Genomic DNA, 17,029 nt, shown 5'->3' with positions numbered 1-17,029 from the left:
TGTTAACAAATAAGTGAGCTGTATTAGCAGTTTGTTTCAAAAAAAAAGAAATAGCAGAGGGAATGTTGCATTTTTCCAAAATGAAACCAGTTACAGCCATAAACAAAATCAGAATTTGCTGGAAAAACTCCAGAACTGATGGAGGGTCACTGGACCAGAAACACTAATTCTGCTTTCTTTACACAGATGTTGCCACACTGAGTTTTTCTAGCAACTTCTGATTTTGTTTCATATTTCCAGCATCCACAGTTCTTTGTTTCCCACCCCCGCACCCCAATTACAGCTACGCCAACAGATCAAGGAACTTTAAAGTGAAGAGAGGGTGGATTATCTGCAAAACTGCTGAAGGTAAAAAGGAGTGGAATATTTAGCTCTGATATTTGTAATAAGACCATTTAAAATAGTTCCTGCTTAGCAGAATACAGTTAGCACTTTCTTCCGCACCTTCTGTAATAACCCTTTGGTGCTGCTGTGTTAAAAGCACATTGGTCAGTCTCCGAGGCTGCCAACACAGTAAACAAGTAGCAAAAAAAAGAAAAAAAGAAACTCGTGGTTTATTGGGCCAGGTCTCACTCTGGGATCTGACTTGGCCTTAGTTGGGATGCTAATAACATCACCACAATTCACATTGTAGGAGGATGGAAGCGATGTGCTAACGAATTTGAAAGTCTTACTTTGAGGTTTTTCATTATCACATCAACATAACATCTGAATGCATCATGATCGAACATTTTACAAGTTCGCGAATAGCACAACATGCAAGGGGCTAAACTGTGCAGCTCCTAAGTTTCCATACAGTACGCATTTCTTCAAATTGAAGTGTTACATATGAAATTGGTTGAGATGAGGCCATCAGCGTACACTAAGATCATGATTTCCTCACACCCTGGAAGTGGCAAGAAGGTGGTGAAATAATGGGGAGTGTTGGCCCTGGAAACAAACTCAGGATCAGGAACAACTTCTTTCTGGCTGTTGTTATCAGACTGTTGAGTGGACTCTAGCCTCAAATAATATAACCTGTATGCCTCTAAGATTTTTTGATCTGTTCATCCTTTGCTTGCTGTGATCTACCAGTACCGTTCATAAACAAAGCTTTTCACTATATTTCAGAACATGTGACAAAAAAGTCAAACTCGCCCACTTCAGGCCACGCACTCAAGTTCCAAGTGAAAAGATCCATTGGTGACCTTGCAACCAACCACCAATTAAGGCACTTAAATAGCCATTAATTGATCATGTAAAAGCCTCAATCTGTCACTTCCCAGATCACATTCCTCCTCAGCAACAGGAAAGGTGGCTAGTTTACTGACTGGAAAACCAGGACACCCCACCTGCGGGGTAGGATTCTCAAACTGCCCCCCATCGGAAGGTCTACAAGAGCTACATGCCTACCCTCTCCTCCAATCTCTTCAACCAGTCTCAACAAAAACATGAAGTAGTCACTTATCATTGGATCCTTGGACGATTAGACCTCAAACAATGGGACTTTAGGACACAGAAGCTTCCAGCCTCCAATTGGAAGGTAGCTTCAAGCAACTTGCGATGCCATGCCAAGGCTTGCAATTGGCTGAGAGACCCTGCCTATGCTCCATTGTTAGCTATTTAATGGACAATAGACAGGTGATAATGGCATAAGTTCTCCATATCGGACCTAGTGTATTTGATACCCCATACCACACTCATTCCAACATTTAAAGGAAAGAAAAAAAAAGAGAAAAATTCAATATAAATAGAGTTCCCTACTCTTCTTCACTGGATTGATATCTCCAACCTGAAACAGAAGCAAGCAAAATGGAACTGGTGATATAAAAATAAGGGTAAAATGCCTGCTTTTGGTACAAAGGTCATTCATTTTCCAAAGTCAACATTGACTCATTTGCACAATTAAAAAAGTAACACTGCCCAAGGACTAATGTAATGGGTCACTGTCTTCGAATGCAAGTATTTTCTCTGACATCCCCCAACAGAAAATAAAACACCGATTGACAAATTTAACAGTGGCAACTTGATGCAGTTGCAGTTACACAGCCAAATGGGTTTGAAACAATTCCACACAGGCTGGTATCCTGTCACCAAAGTCACCCTTTATTTACACCCGCATAGTTTTCTTTATTCATTGACGGGATGAGGGAGTCATTGGCTAGGCAGCATTTATTGCCCATCCCGAATTGCCCAGAGCCGGTTAAGAGTCAACCACATTGCAAGGGGTCTGGAGTCACATGTAGACCATGGCAGTTTCCTTCACTAAAAAGGACATTAGTGAACAATGGATTTTTCCCAACAAAATCGACAATGGATTCATGTTCATCATTAGATTCTTAATTCTAGATATTTATTGAATTCAAATTCCACCATCTACCATGGCAGGATTCGAACCCAGGTCCCCAGAACATTATCCGGGTCAGCAGTCCAGCTATAATACCACTAGGCCATCACTTCCCCTCCAGTACATGACACTGACCCAGCTAGCTCAGACTTGGTTCCTCGCGTGAGTAGGACCCCCTAACACTCTTGTTTATATCCATCAGCCAGGACTACCTGATTGGACCAGTTTAACAGCCCCAATCAGGGAACTCATTGAGATCCACCTGGCTGACCTCATTGTTACAAAAAAGTATTTCAGTGGGAGTGTAGCCACCTTGCTGGTTCTGTAGCAATGATAGATTTGCTTTTAAGCATCATTCACTACCTGAGCTAGAGCAAAAGCCTGTAATCAGTCAGAGCTCAGGCCAGCATCTTGCTGCCCATTGTTGCTCAGGAGACTAGAGGAACTCAGGCTGTTCTACCAGTTGACATTAAACACTGAAAATGACCAGAACTATTTACTTGTTTCACTTGCATGGACCACGCGCTATTGCAGCAAGTTAAAACTTCAAATCTTTAGTGCCCAAGGATCTAAAGAAAATACTTAATTTAAGAATTACAAAACAATGCAATTCATTAAAAGGCCTAACATGATTTAGGGGCCTAGTAGTTGTGGGCAGGGCCAGCTTCCAGACTTTCAAACCAGAGCAGGAAGATTGAGGAAACTCTATTTACGCTAGGTATTACATACACACAAAAATACCTCATGTGTTACTCTGGTTTGGCTGAATTCAGTTGGGAAGTGAAGTGAATAGAGCAAAAGCTCTCCAGACTTTATAATATAAAGTGTGGCACCTCCAACACCTCAACATTTTTCAGTAGCACAGGGGTGCCCACTTTTATTATGAATGCACTAGAGTGGACAAAATGATTAGAACACTACTAACGGAGCCAAGTCATTAAAAAGAAGTTAAACCAAATTAATTTGTGGCTGTAACTTCCAGCTTCATATCACAAAATGGAAACTTAAACAAATAGACGTGTGTAGACAGTTACTTAAAACCTCAGCACAGGAAATTCCCACGTGTACTTCCATCCACCTCAATGCTGCACCACTGCAATTGGAATAGGCGAAAACTCAGTCAATTTATTTGTCTGGGGAGTCAGTTAGCTGGTTGGCTGGTTTGTGATCCAACCACATGGGGTCAATTCCTGTACCAGTCAAGGTCATTATGAAGCTTCCTCCTTCTCACCCTTCACCCGAGGCATGGTGACCCGCTAGTTAAATCACCACCAATCATCTCTCTCTAATGAGAGAAGTTCAGTGGTTCTTTACTTAGTTTTAGATCCTAACTTTCAAGCCAGCTCTGGATTCAGCACTTCTGCCCATCACCCTGCCACAGGCACTTATGCAAATTTATCTGTAGTAATATTCTTAACTTAGTAAAACATCCCAGCACAACTTACAGGATTATTAAAATCAGGCAAAAAGAGACTCCAAATCAAGGATGATGCTGGGGCAAATCACCAAATACTTCGTCAAAGACATCGGTTAAATCAGTTTCTTAAAAGGATGAGGAGACAGAGGTCTGTGGATGGAATTCTTGTCTTTAGGGGCTATGCGGCAGAAGGTACAACTGTCAAATCATGGGGCAAAAGACACTATGGCCAGGCACAGGATGCCAGATTCGGAGAATTCTTGGAGGATTATAGGACGTCGCTGTGATAAAAAGGAGGGGCGAAGTCATGAAGGGATTTGAACAGTTTCCTTCCTAATCCCTACTGCATGCTGGTTATCCTATTAAAAAGGAATCCAGTCACAGCTTCTGAGGAGTTTTCCCAAGAATCAGCATGCTTGTTCTCGCAATCTCTAAATTGGTCACTGGAGAAAAATGATAAATTAGCTAGAAAACTGCTCTAGTGCAAACTTCTGCAATTTATTTGTTGGCACTGTTAGGTTGTTTTCAAAACCAGGTTTAAAATAAAAAAAGGTACAACATACTGTAGTTCGATGAGTCATTGCACACCTGTTTAGAAGTCTGGCAGGATGCCACATATTAACATCCTAAGGAAAACACTTGCCTTTTAAAGCAATCTTAAACTCTGAAGTTGTGACCTGCCTTCTTGAAGAAATACTTTGCTAATTTTTATTTGTGTGTCAACCATTATTAGCTGGAAGACTATTATCCCAGTATTTTTTTTTTTAAAAAACCCTTAAGAGTACCTGTGAAAAGCACCATGAGAGATTGTTGCTGCCACATCTTTACAGTGATGCCATACATTATCCAAAGCAAACAGCAACAAACGTAAGAAAATTACCATATCTGCCTCTCCATCATTCCAAAACAAAAAGATAGCTGAAACACAGCAGCAAATTTTTCACCACCCCTTCCCCACGGGAAAATAATTGGTAGATGAAATTTTGGATGCAAAATTCTATAGGGGCAAAGCAGTTAAAAGCAATTTGGAATTCATTCAAAACAGGAGGGTGGAAGCAACCAGAAAGATTTAATGCCTTATTTCAGAACAGATTTTATCCACATTTGCCACCATCTCTCCTAAAGAAATGAATCACAGTGGTAATGTCATTGCACTAGTAATGCAACAACATTTGATGTCCTTTAGGGAAGGAAACCTGCCAACCTCACTGGTCTGGCCTACATGTGACTAGATCGACATCAATGTGGTTGACTCTTAACTGCCCTCTGAAACAGTTTAGCAAACTGCTCAGTTTGCGGTTGTTTAGGGATTGGCAATAAATGCAGAACTAACCAGTGACGCCACATCTGATAATATTTTTTCTTTTACGAAAGGTACTAGGATACTCAAGATCCCCCTGTACACAGTTCTGCAATTTCTCTCCACTTAAACAACATGCGGTTTTTCTATTCCTCATGCCAAAATGGACAAGTTCACATTTGCCCACACTATACACTATCTGCCAAAATTTTTTGCCCACTCTGATATCCCTGTGCAGACTCCTCACCGCGTTCACAGCTTACTTTCCTAACAATCCCTGTATCATCAGAAAATTTAGACAACCATTCATTTTGATCCTTCATCCATGTATATAGATTGTAAAGAATTAAGGGTCCCTAAACTAATCCCGGAGGCCAATCACTCCCCACAACCAGTCAGCCCAGGAATGAGATTTTCATGTCCGCCCTCTGCTTATTAGGCAGCCAATCCTCTACACATGTTGATAGGTCAAACCCTAGACCATTTTTTTTTTTTTTTTTTTTTTTGCGCACAGTAAGCTTTGATTTGGCACATTGCTAAATGCCTTTTGAAAAGCCAAATACATCAATGGGTTTTCCACTTTACCTAGATAGTTTATGTCCCCACAGAACTCTAATAGATTCAATTAGTTAAAGTTATTTCCATCTAGTTCCACTGCCTCCTGTTTATGGATAAGCCCTGTTGAATCTTGTTTCTTCCTCTAAACAATTCATACCACCACAGAGTACTCAGACATGTCCCTCCATTAAGATACTAGGGATTGTGCTCCATAAACATCAAAAATTTATTTGCTTACCCCAATCTGGACCTGATTTGTAAATGTTGAGTGCTACTAAATGACATGAATCATCATTTTAAAGTGTTCCAAATATACAAGCAAGATGGTCACAAGTTTATTAACAATGTAAACTCCTTTGACTCCATTCTTAAAACATCCCAGAACCTCATCTCTAGAAAACGAGAAGCATCCAAAATCTTTGCCAATCCCTACAATCGAAGCATGAGGTAGCCACTACATTGGACTTCCTGCCAATCGCTCATTATTCTGCAGAGACTTTTCCAAAGGAACATTTTAGTTAAATTGTTCAGGCAAACAGAAGGAAAGTTAAATGACAGGATTTTCCACTTTTGCATCCAGTAACCACTGAACTAAAGTAAAAATTCCAATGATAGTTTGGACTAGGAACCAAATCATGTACTCAATCCCTTCCCTTCTTAGATAAACATATGGCCCAATATCCGGCAACAACCAAACCACAGTCCTTCCACAGACAGGGTCCAATTAAATAGACATTATGAGCAATTAGGACAGCATAGACCAAGCATTTAGTCTTCATCTGCCAATTTACTACACACCATGGAGACTCTCAAACCACATTTAAGAAGTTTAAAATGAATGTTCTCATTAAATTTGCATGCAACTCAACTTGCCAATACCAACAGACATAGATACTCTAATTTAGAACCTGGCCACCAATGAAGCAGCAGCATTAAAGAACAGACATTTCCAAACGTTGGGACCCACAGAATTCAAACAGGGCAAACCGAAGAAATTCGACAATGAAATACAACAGTGTGGCTCTTCTAAGGCTCATATGACGCTATAGGCTTTAGGTTAAGGACCCAATAATTACAAGCTGCTAAATCCACTCTCTACAAACTTTTCGCTTTAAAACAATTAGCAACCAGAAGAAAATGGAGATTCATATGGTCAATTTAAAGCCAAGATCCTGGAGCATCAAGAATATCCTAACTGTATGAAATACCCCATATAGCTCTTTCCTAATACAAAAGGTCAGCTTATGCTAGTTTCTGGCACTTACTCCAGGTACATATTAATGTAGACACACACAAATGGTAGCTCAAATTGAGGATGGGGCAGTGGAGATTTCTTGAGGCCAGAAGCAATTTTAAACTGCACTATATCTAATCCAAATAGTCAATATAAACAAAATCGGCAACATTTTTCATACCACCACTTCCCCACTCCAATAAATGGTGTTGCCAATTGGTATGCCCCTGCTCTGCATCGTAACAGAAAAGGAGCAGCCAAAGCAAACTTCTTAGAAGTGCAGTGGCATAAACAGCAACCTATTCAGCATTGCCCCTATAACTGGCAGTGCCTTTGTGCTGTTGGGTAATACTACTTTAACGTTTAAGGCAATTTACTCAGCCCAATATTCCCATGGGACACGGAGAGCATTGAGCGGCTCTTTCAATTAGTTTAACGTCCCCGTTAAAAATAGCAACCAGAAGGATGTTATACAAGCATGTTCAGCACTCATGAATAATCAACAACAGTAGTAATTTCTGGCCTCACATATTAAAAAGTTGCTTGAAACACATCACAGGTCAATTAACATCAGAAAGCAGAAAAAGAGCTGAGGGAAAAGTGGCCCATTTGTTCAAATGACACGGACTCATCCTTATTCATGGAGCAGGCTAATGTGTAGCTTATCAAAGCCTATTAGTCACTTTTACTTAGTCCTAGATCCCCTTTTCTTTAAAAAAAAATAAAGACAGGGCATGTGGCCTTTAACACTAGGCATATTTGGAACGGCAAATTTTGCAAAGTTAAAATCAGAATATTGGTACCCGCAATTCATGTACTTTTATGTCTGCTCTTGGATGGTTGTGGTCATGGTTAGATACGGTGAATCATTTGTTAGTGGATGCAGAATATACTCCTGCTTAGCTTCTTGTATCCATGTGCCCAAGTAATACAGCTGGGATTAGAGTTTCTGGACACTGAAGTTGTACTCAAATCCTGGCAACAAAGTTATTTGTTTTAATTCACTGACGGGATGTCACCGTTGCTGAATGGACCAGCATTTGCTGCCCACCCCTAGGTGCCCTCAAGTAGCCAGTGTGAGCTGCCTCCTTGTACTTCTGCAGTCCATGTCTGTAGGTAAACCCACAATGCCATTTGGGAGGAATTCCCAGTTCATTTACATTTATAAAATTATTTGTTTTACTTTAAATATATTCTGTTTCATAACAACCATAAATGCTTACAAGTTTTGAAGTTAAAAACCATCGTACAGCATTTACTTGTCCACGGTCATTCAATGTCAATAGTCAATGTATATAATGTCAAAAAACTTTTTGAAGTCGCAAGCCAAAAACCAAGTGTTGAGCCAAAAAAAAAACGTAAAGTTGACCAAAAGTTTGGCCAAAAAGTGATCCTTTTAAGATGAACATTGAAAGGAGGTGAGAAATGGACGAATCCAAGTATCAAATGAGATAACACGGTGTAGAGCTGGATGAACACAGCAGGCCAAGCAGCATCAGAGGAGCAGGAAGGCTGACGTTTCAGGCCTAGACCCTTCTTCAGAAATCAAATGAGAATTGACTTTGAAGGGAGGCGACATTGATCAAAAACAGGAATGCTAGGGGAGTGTAATGGCTATGTGTAGCAGAACACGCTGAGAAATGGCAGAAAGCCACAGCAGGAAAAGGTGTCAAAGTCATTTAGGAACGAAGAGTTAACCGTGAGAATAAATCTTATGACTGCCACACAATTCAACTTTCATCACATTCTAATTCCACTACTATTGCCAAACTTTGTTGCACTTTAGATTTTTTTTTCCTCTCTAATAAAAATGTGCTCCAAGTATTCAGTATATCTACAGCTTAAAATATAATGAGCCCATGTCCTGCTGCGCTCTTGATCTAAGTTGTCACTGTCACATACTATTGGAAGCCAGTGTTCAATTTTCTATGTTGGCTTGCACATAGCTATAAAAAGGAACAAAAAAGTTTTGAACAGCATAAGCAAGCTACGTGACAGTGTTAGTGTTTGGACAACTAACCAGCATAGGTTGTTAATTAAAAGTCACAGAAGCGGGCATTGTCATTGTAGTAGCAATGTCATATGCAAAAAAAGGATAAGAAAGAGACATGACAAACAGTAAGTAAATCTTTTACAAGCCCATTTTACCAGTAAATTTTTTTTTTTTTTTTTTACTGTACTCGACTGGCACAGCAATCAAGGTATTGTTCACTTTCTCACGTATTAATTTTCAACATTTGCTTTCACATTCTAATTTAGGAATTGATGGTCAAAATAACATTGACTTGAACAACATTTTATTAAAATATCTTGTACTTACCATCACATAATGTCGCTGCATTTCTGTCTTTTCACTGGCCAGTTTCTCACATTCCATCTTAAGGCTTGCAAACAAGGAAAGGAATGTTAGAACATATTTCAAAATGGTTCCAAAGGCCCTTAATCCCACTTTCAACTACCTTGATGCAGCAAGACACTTTTGAATTTAAACAACTGAAGGTTATATCTCCTTCACACACTTGAGCAGAACACAAGGAAAACCCTTTCCTTAGCTTCAGTTTCTAGGCTCTAATGTCAAGCTCAGATATGGTGGTTGCTCCTGAACTTCCTTCTCAATTTGCTGGAGGCCCCAGTTTGCAATCTTAAAGCAAATTCATATCCCCTCATCCACGATGTTGATATTTTGGCTCACTGTCCTATTTTCTACTCATCCCTTCCCAAGATCTGAACTTGTGAAAACCCTCACCTCCCTCAGTGAGGGCTTCAAATCTGCATGTTTTTCCAATAATCAGGGGGCTGCAAATTTATGGCAATTGGTTAAAGGGAAGATTGAGAATTCTTAACTTAAAAGTACATGCAGCATGTTTTGATCAGCAACACACTGCATGAAAAGAGATTGAAGCTGATTTCATAATAAAACAGAAACTGGGTATACATTTGAAATAGTAAATCTTTGCAGAATTCAAAGCAGAATTAACTGGAGTAGCTCGTCCAAAAGAGCCAGTACAGTCACGATAGGCAGAGTGACTTCCTCCTGTGCTCTTAAAGATTCTGTACATTTCCAGCCAGAAACCCCATCCAGGTAACATCTGAATCATTACTTCAGAATTCAGCTGGTCTGCATTCCCTATCCTATTGTATTAGTGCGAATGCCTTTCATCCACATTTATCACTATTAATAAGAAATTCCAATTAGCTTGCATTAAACAACACAGTGCATGAGGAAATTTGATTGTGGGGCTTGCAATAGCTTTCAGTAGCAAGGTACTTGTGACATTACTAGAATTAAAGCACAAAGGGTGACAGATTTCACTCATTAGACCTCTGTCTCCATCAGAGTATTTTTAACGCCAGTCACTTCAATTGATGCCACTTGGTTCTCTCCCTCTCCTCCTCGCCCAGCTTTCAGGGCAAAAAGGTTAATGAGACTTCATAGAAAGCTATTAAGCTTAGGCAGTTCAATAGGAAAAGGCAGCAGCAGGTGGAATTGATGCACTGCAGGAAAGCTTATTAAAATGGAAACTTTGATATCAGAATTTGACTTTAAAAGTAAAATCAGCCTGGGTTATTAAAAAGACAGCATAGTTATACATCTCTCTCCCTCTCCCACAGGTAATTATGCCATTAAGCAAAGGCCTCAGCAATTTAAACGCGTGAACAACTAGCTTTAATATCTAGTCTGTGCTAAATTACACTCAGTCTAGATGACAACAGAGCTGTCAAAAGAAATATAAAAAAGGGAGAGATTAAAAGGACTAGAAAGAATGAGGCATATTTCAGAGTTTTTTTTAAACCTATGAAGTTGTGCTTACTTTTCAGCAAGAGGTAAATTCCAGTGCACCCAAGCTAAAAGCCCAGTTTAGTAGGTCCAGTAAGGATTGGTCTCTCTGTCCAGGTGGTTTGTATACGTGAGATAAAGAGAAGGTGCGTGTGTGTGTTCCTCCCACAACCTAAAGGTGTACAGGCTAGGCAGATTAGCCATGGGAGATGCAGGGTTGTGGGGATAGGGTGGGATCTGCTTTAAGAGGGACAGTGCACACTTGATGGGCCAAATAGCATCCTACATTGCAGGAAGAGGCCATGATATCCAGTGGCTTTCACAAGAAAGCCATGTAGACAGAACGTGGGTTAGAACAGACGCTTCTGCAGAATGACCCACTTTTACTGAATAGCTCAACAAGCTATAGAATGACAACGTGTGAAGAAAAAAAAATTTGCATTTAAAACTCATGACTTCAAGATATCTCCATGTGCTTCACAGCCATTTAAGTCATGCAGCAACCCTTGGCAGCCAATTTGCACAGTGCAGGCGCCCGCAAACAAACAAAGTGACAATGGCCACATAAATCCGATTTAGTGATGTTGATTAAAAGGGATAAACAAACGATTGGTCACGTCACTGGAGAGACCCTGACAGCTCCTCTTCTAAACAGCAGCACAAGATTTCTCGCATCCACCATTGAGCTCTTCCAAAAAGGTGGGAGGCTGCAGAGTGTGTGCAACTGAGCAATGTTGAGGCTGCACGGCATGGATCAAACACTGGCAGCAACCATCACACTCTGCCTTCAAAAGCAGCTGTGGGGGCGGTAGAGACAGTCACACCTCCTTCTGGAACGTGCCTTTGCAAAGGAAGTCTGGAGAAAGATGCAGGGATTTGTGTAGAGGTTCATCCTGAACAGCTCTGTGCGCTCTACAGGCTGTTCCCCAGAACACACAAACAACAAACAACCGACCACGCCTGGAGGACCATCAACTTGGAGAGAGATGCTCTTTAGTCTGTCCGAAACTTGTCGGTCTTCTTGAGCAAGGAGTTGATCCCAACTGATTGTTGCATATTGGCACATTCCAAGGTCCAGGATTACATGCTGAGGGATACACTCAAGCTTGGGGTAGCTTCTGCCAAAGGTACAATGGGGAAAACCCAACGGTCTGAAGTCTTCCCGCTGAAGTTAAATGGGGATCAGTCAGTTACTAGACCATTCTGAGGCCTCAATGTATGTAAATATAGTCTTGTTCAAGGAAGAAGTGCCTTTGGCTTGTTTGGATAGAGTCAAACTGCAATGGTTGTGTGTTTCCTCATGTGCTGATGAACAGAACGTCTGTCTGTCTGTCTATATATATATAAAAAGTACATTTTTGGCATTAAAAATATCTGACCCAGGTGATGTATTTATATTGCAACACCGTCTTATGAACTTTGTCTCGTTTGAGGACCTAGTTGTTAGGAAATATGGATTTCCATAGAAAATTTAACCAAATACTGTACACAGAGGCCTAAAACCTCCAAAATAAGGTACATTCCAAATTGAGCTACCCAGAAAAAGCAGACACAAGTTGGAAGGAAGGAAAGAAGGCTGTACAAGGAAGTATCAAAAGTAAAACGCTACGACCAACAGATTGAACCATTTTAAAAACCACTTGTGCTTTATAGCTGGTAAAATAACTTGTGTCATTTTACTAAGATGATGAGGCCTTTTAAATTATACAGCAAAGTCTTCAAATGTCTCAAGGAAGTTTCTGGTAGATTAGACATTCTTGTACACGCTGCATCTATCCAGACTGCAATGCTTGGCCAGCGTCTCTTGAAAATTTCTCTGCAAGCAATCTTTCCCCCCCACAGACAAAATTGAAGGCGCTTGGTGATAGAACTGGCATATTCTACTTTTAGATTCTTAAAAGGCTAGTGCAACTGGCAAATCAGGATCAACCGCAAAGTCCCATGGACACTTGCTGCATTTAAAAAGATGGAAGGACTTGGTTTTATTTTTAGCTACAGGTGATATCATGGGATTTGGAGGGCATCACTTAATACCAACAAAACAGCAAGCAGGCACCAAGAACCTGGCCTCACATTTGTGTTGTTTTTTTTTAAAAGCAAGAGCAATATGTTTGTCGAGGCAAACAATCCCAAGTTGCGGTGTAGCACCTAACAGAACACAATCCCGCTTCAAAGATCAAAGCAAATGTTCCATAATTTATCACCAGTTCATCGTACTAGTGAAAGATCTTCTTCTCAGCAGGTTTCTCAGGAAAGCTCTCAGTATTATCCGTCTGTCTCTTCAATAAGCCAAACCAATGCCCTCTCTGGTTGAACTTATGAATTTACTGCCAAACGCTTGGCAGCTCAGTACTATCAGCCGATGGACTGAATTTGCCCCAAAGTCATTTCACGCGAGAGAAGAGACTCTCAACTGGTTAGTCTGGGTTGAATTTGAATTTAGCAACCCAGAGGTGAAAGGCCAGTGTTTAACCCAGTGTCTGACTCCATGGATTCACATCATGCTCACGCACTGACAAAAATAGTACCAGAATGAAATTTGCACCAAGTCACTTCTTCAATTCGAAGAGCAAGTTGGCTACGAACGTCAAATGATAATTCAAAGAGAGAGCATTCCCCACAGCTTGGTGGGACTGCATGTGGAGTATTGTGGTAAGTTTAGGGTCAGGGTTAGAATGTCATTCTGGCCACCTTGTCCAAGGACAGATTTACCTGCTATTGAAGAGGGTGCAGCGGAGGGTGGCCAGACTGACTCCTGGGCTGGTGCGACCATTCTGTGAGGGGAGGTGGACCAAATTGAACATATATTCTCTGGAGGTTAGAAGAACGAAACATAATCACATACAAACCTTCAGAAATGTCAGAAGGAGTGAACAGAGTTGATGCAGAAAGGATATTTCTTACCTCTTTGACCAAGCCTTTAGAGATCTGCCCTAACTCCTCTGGGACTTGATGTTATATTTTATTCCATAATGCCCTATGAAGCACCTTCTGGAATGTTTTATTCCATCAGTGCCACATAATCTGGTTGTCACAAGAGCTTATCTGGTGGTTTTAGCACATGGCAGGGCCTTTTTGCTGATGTCAACAGTGTTGTTTGACTATTCTGTCCTCTCGCAACCATCTGCATGCATCTACTTTCAGCAAGATTAGCTCTTAAGGAGGAAGCCCTGATGTATGAACTCCTTAGCTCAGTCCTTCAGTTATTGCACACTCTTATTGCCTTGTTTACTAAAGGCAGGGGACTGAGCAGCGACAGGTGCATGGAATATGTGACATGAGTTAACAGCCCACAAGAACCAGGAGAGGGGAAGAAAATGTGTAACACTGTCCAGTAGGATAGGAAGAAATTAAAAGGAGAAATGGAACAGCTGCGCCATTTTGGTCATTTTCTTAGCACCAGCTGAGTAAAGGTAGTTGCATAGCTGACCAGAGTCAACTAATTTAATCAAGCAATCTGACGTTTTGCCTGTCACATTCAGCATTTTGAGTTTATGCAGGATGCATTGTGTAAACTACACTCACAGCTAATGAGGTGCTGTGTTGGGAATGGAGCCTGGGAAAACGTACTCCAAATGTCCCAACCAGAGCAAAGGCAAGTGTCCAGAAGTTATCTTAGATGTAGTCGCCCCAAGGACATCAAGAGAAGGAAACTGGAAGATAATATGTTTGATAGGGAATTATCCAGAGTACTAACATGAATCCCACTGATTCAAAGCACACCAGAATAAATCAAAGATGAGAGGAGGCCATTTGGGCCATCAAGAATCTCCTACAGGTGCCCCAGCTCCCCAGGCCAATTATCCACATTTTGAATGCCCCAATATTCTTAGAATAAATTGTTAGCTCAAAACAAATACTTATCACTTTTTCGGGTGAAGAATAGCCTTCCAGGATCTGTTTTAAGTTTACTTCCCACTCTTTGCCAAGCAGCGGCTACACTGTTGGTTTGAGTTAAGGTAGGCACTTCATCAGGGACCAAGCACTGCACCTTGTCAAAGATGTTGGCAACATCTGTGAAAATATCTACAACATGTTGCCTTTATTCATAACTCTTCCTCTGCCAAACAGAAACACCCATTCCGAATGGCAAATCAAATGGCTTTATAGCTTGGCCTCACCTAAAAGTGCAATCAAAAGTCATGGTTAGCTGCACCAATTGACCACCACCATCCCCCACCCACCCCCCCCAAGCCCTGTTTTAAAAATCTCCACATCACCTATTGTATCAATGAACCTTCCAATTTTAACAACACCCACACTTTTAAATTTGAGCACTTAGATTTGAAAAGGGCAGAAAAATAGAATCAGACTATTTGGAGAGAGGCCCAGTTCAAAAATAGTACTCACAGAACTCCAAAACCAACTCAAAACATAAATGGTTCACTTTTAATCAACTCAAAATGTTAACTCTGTTTCAGAACAAGAGGGAGAAACAGTCACATTCAACTCTATTACCTGTTTCTCACACTCTCCAGATGCTGTCAGACTTTACTATTTCCACCCTTATGGTTTTTATTCTGAAAACCCTTTGATGATAGAATGGAACCTCAAATCAGGGAAACCAGTGGACAATATACTCGAGCAGTTTAGGAAGCAATGGAGCATTACGTGCGCAGTCCCACAACAGGTGGTAATCCCTGCCCCTCCCCCATCCCATAGCATTCATCTTCACTTCCTCAACACTCAATCATCCTTTGGGATGCTCAAAATAGATGTTGCTGCTGCCATTTAGATTTTTCTAGTTGCAAGTTTCTGCATGTTACTGTAATCCTCGTTTGCTGTATCATTTCACCGCTCGCTAAGGAAGAATTATAAAAAGTCAGATATTAATCTGCAAATTAACAATGAGGTACTCACCACTAACCCAAACCTAACCAAGAAATGCATGAATTGATTATTTCCAGCCATAGATTACTGACTGAGCATTTTCAGCTTTTATTTACTGACAAGCAAGAGGGAGAAAAGGAGGAGAGCGCTTTGGACCAGTTGCTGTGCCTCTGTGCCTTCAGTCATTACACGGACCGTTTCAAATCCCAGACCTCCAGTCTAATATTTTAAATTGTTGACATACTAGCCTTCCAGTTGACGCTAAATGGAAGAGCTTTAATTGAGTGTGATGTACAAAATGTTTACAGCATGGCAAATTAATGCACATCAAGCCATTAAATTATAATACGCCTTCCTAGAGCTGCACTAATTATATGCTAATGATTCTCTGATCTGTTGACGTCACTGGTTTATTATGTACATAGTAATAACATGCAGCTGCAGTTGTAGCTTAAAACGAGCGGCTGGGACAAGTCGAGACCCTGTTGGACACAATCGGTTGGGTCCAAATTATGGGAAGATACATCAAAAGATGTGCAATTACACCCAAGCCTATCCCGAAGCAGCTCACAGTCAACTGCACCCATGAGTTAAATTCGTCTGTATTTTGACAAAGCATAGCTTGGGATCGTTTTTCAAAGACAGTCATTAAGTGAGATCAGTGAGCATCATTAACTGTTTATAAAAAGAGGATCATTAACCAACTCATGAACCTTCTGAGCAACCGTAACATGTTCCTGTCTCCCACTGCCTCATTCCTCTCCACAAAGAGGAAATACAGATATCGTGGCGTTGACACTTTTGCAGCCTACAGAGAAAGCCCTTGTGACCTGCACCAAAGTCCACTCTGCATGCTAACTAGCATCCAGGAATTAAAGAAAACAAAGCCTCAGTCACAAGATATGTACTGTAAATTTTCAAACAATATCAAACCTACATTTCCTTCCTCCTCCGGGTTGTTTTTTTTTTTTTAAAAAGGAAAAGCAGACTGACACATGATCCCTTAAAGGCCCTTTTGAAATGCTGAGGATTAATATGATCCAAAATAGAACAGGACAACCCTGACATTTTTTTTTAAAATACAAGTTGTAAGTATCCAAGAAAGTCAGGACCTGTGGTCTCTAATCTGGTGTAATAATAGTAATAATAATAAATAATAATCATAAATTTGCTCTCAAAAGCCATATCTGCAAGGTGGGGAAGACAGAGGGAACAAGAACTGCATCATGTTTTAACTCAATTAAGCGCAGATTTCAGCTCTTTTCCCCAATTGTTTCCAAGCCACTAAAACGGAAGCCACAGCATGTGAAAACAGTGCCCCCTTGCGCCAAACACAGGCATAAAAGCACTACATGATAGAAATTTTCTGCAAAATTGAGGCATGACACAGTGTTAGCTCAGAAAAAACAACCCATCCATACCTGTGGTACTGTGCCTGCAGGAACTGGAATTCTTCCTTAATCCGATCCAATGTTTCTGGGAAGGTGAACTTTAAAGGTTGGGATGATGCTGCTGGAGTTGCCGGTGGTGGAACCTGGAAGAGACAGAGAGAGACAGAGAGAGACAGAGAGAGACAGAGAGAGACA

At 40.8% G+C, this 17,029-nt stretch overlaps 1 protein-coding gene across 1 annotated transcript in view; it reads right to left on the bottom strand.

Moving 5' to 3' along the window:
* LOC109936016 (transducin-like enhancer protein 1) overlaps positions 1 to 16,980 on the bottom strand; it is a 201,402-nt gene extending 184,422 nt beyond the window's left edge. The window contains exons 1-2 of the mRNA XM_048613924.1: positions 16,865 to 16,980; positions 9,156 to 9,219 (exon numbers count right to left, since the gene is read on the bottom strand). Coding sequence (XP_048469881.1) covers positions 9,156 to 9,212 — 57 coding nt within the window. The 5' untranslated portion in view covers positions 9,213 to 9,219; positions 16,865 to 16,980. The remainder of the gene's footprint in view (positions 1 to 9,155; positions 9,220 to 16,864) is intronic.
* Between the last annotated feature and the right edge of the window lie 49 nt (positions 16,981 to 17,029).

The sequence above is a fragment of the Rhincodon typus genome, chromosome 29 (assembly GCF_021869965.1).
Source record: "Rhincodon typus isolate 14 chromosome 29, sRhiTyp1.1, whole genome shotgun sequence".
In the NCBI taxonomy this organism is placed as follows: domain Eukaryota; kingdom Metazoa; phylum Chordata; class Chondrichthyes; order Orectolobiformes; family Rhincodontidae; genus Rhincodon; species Rhincodon typus.
This window is presented reverse-complemented; position numbering and strand designations above follow the sequence as displayed.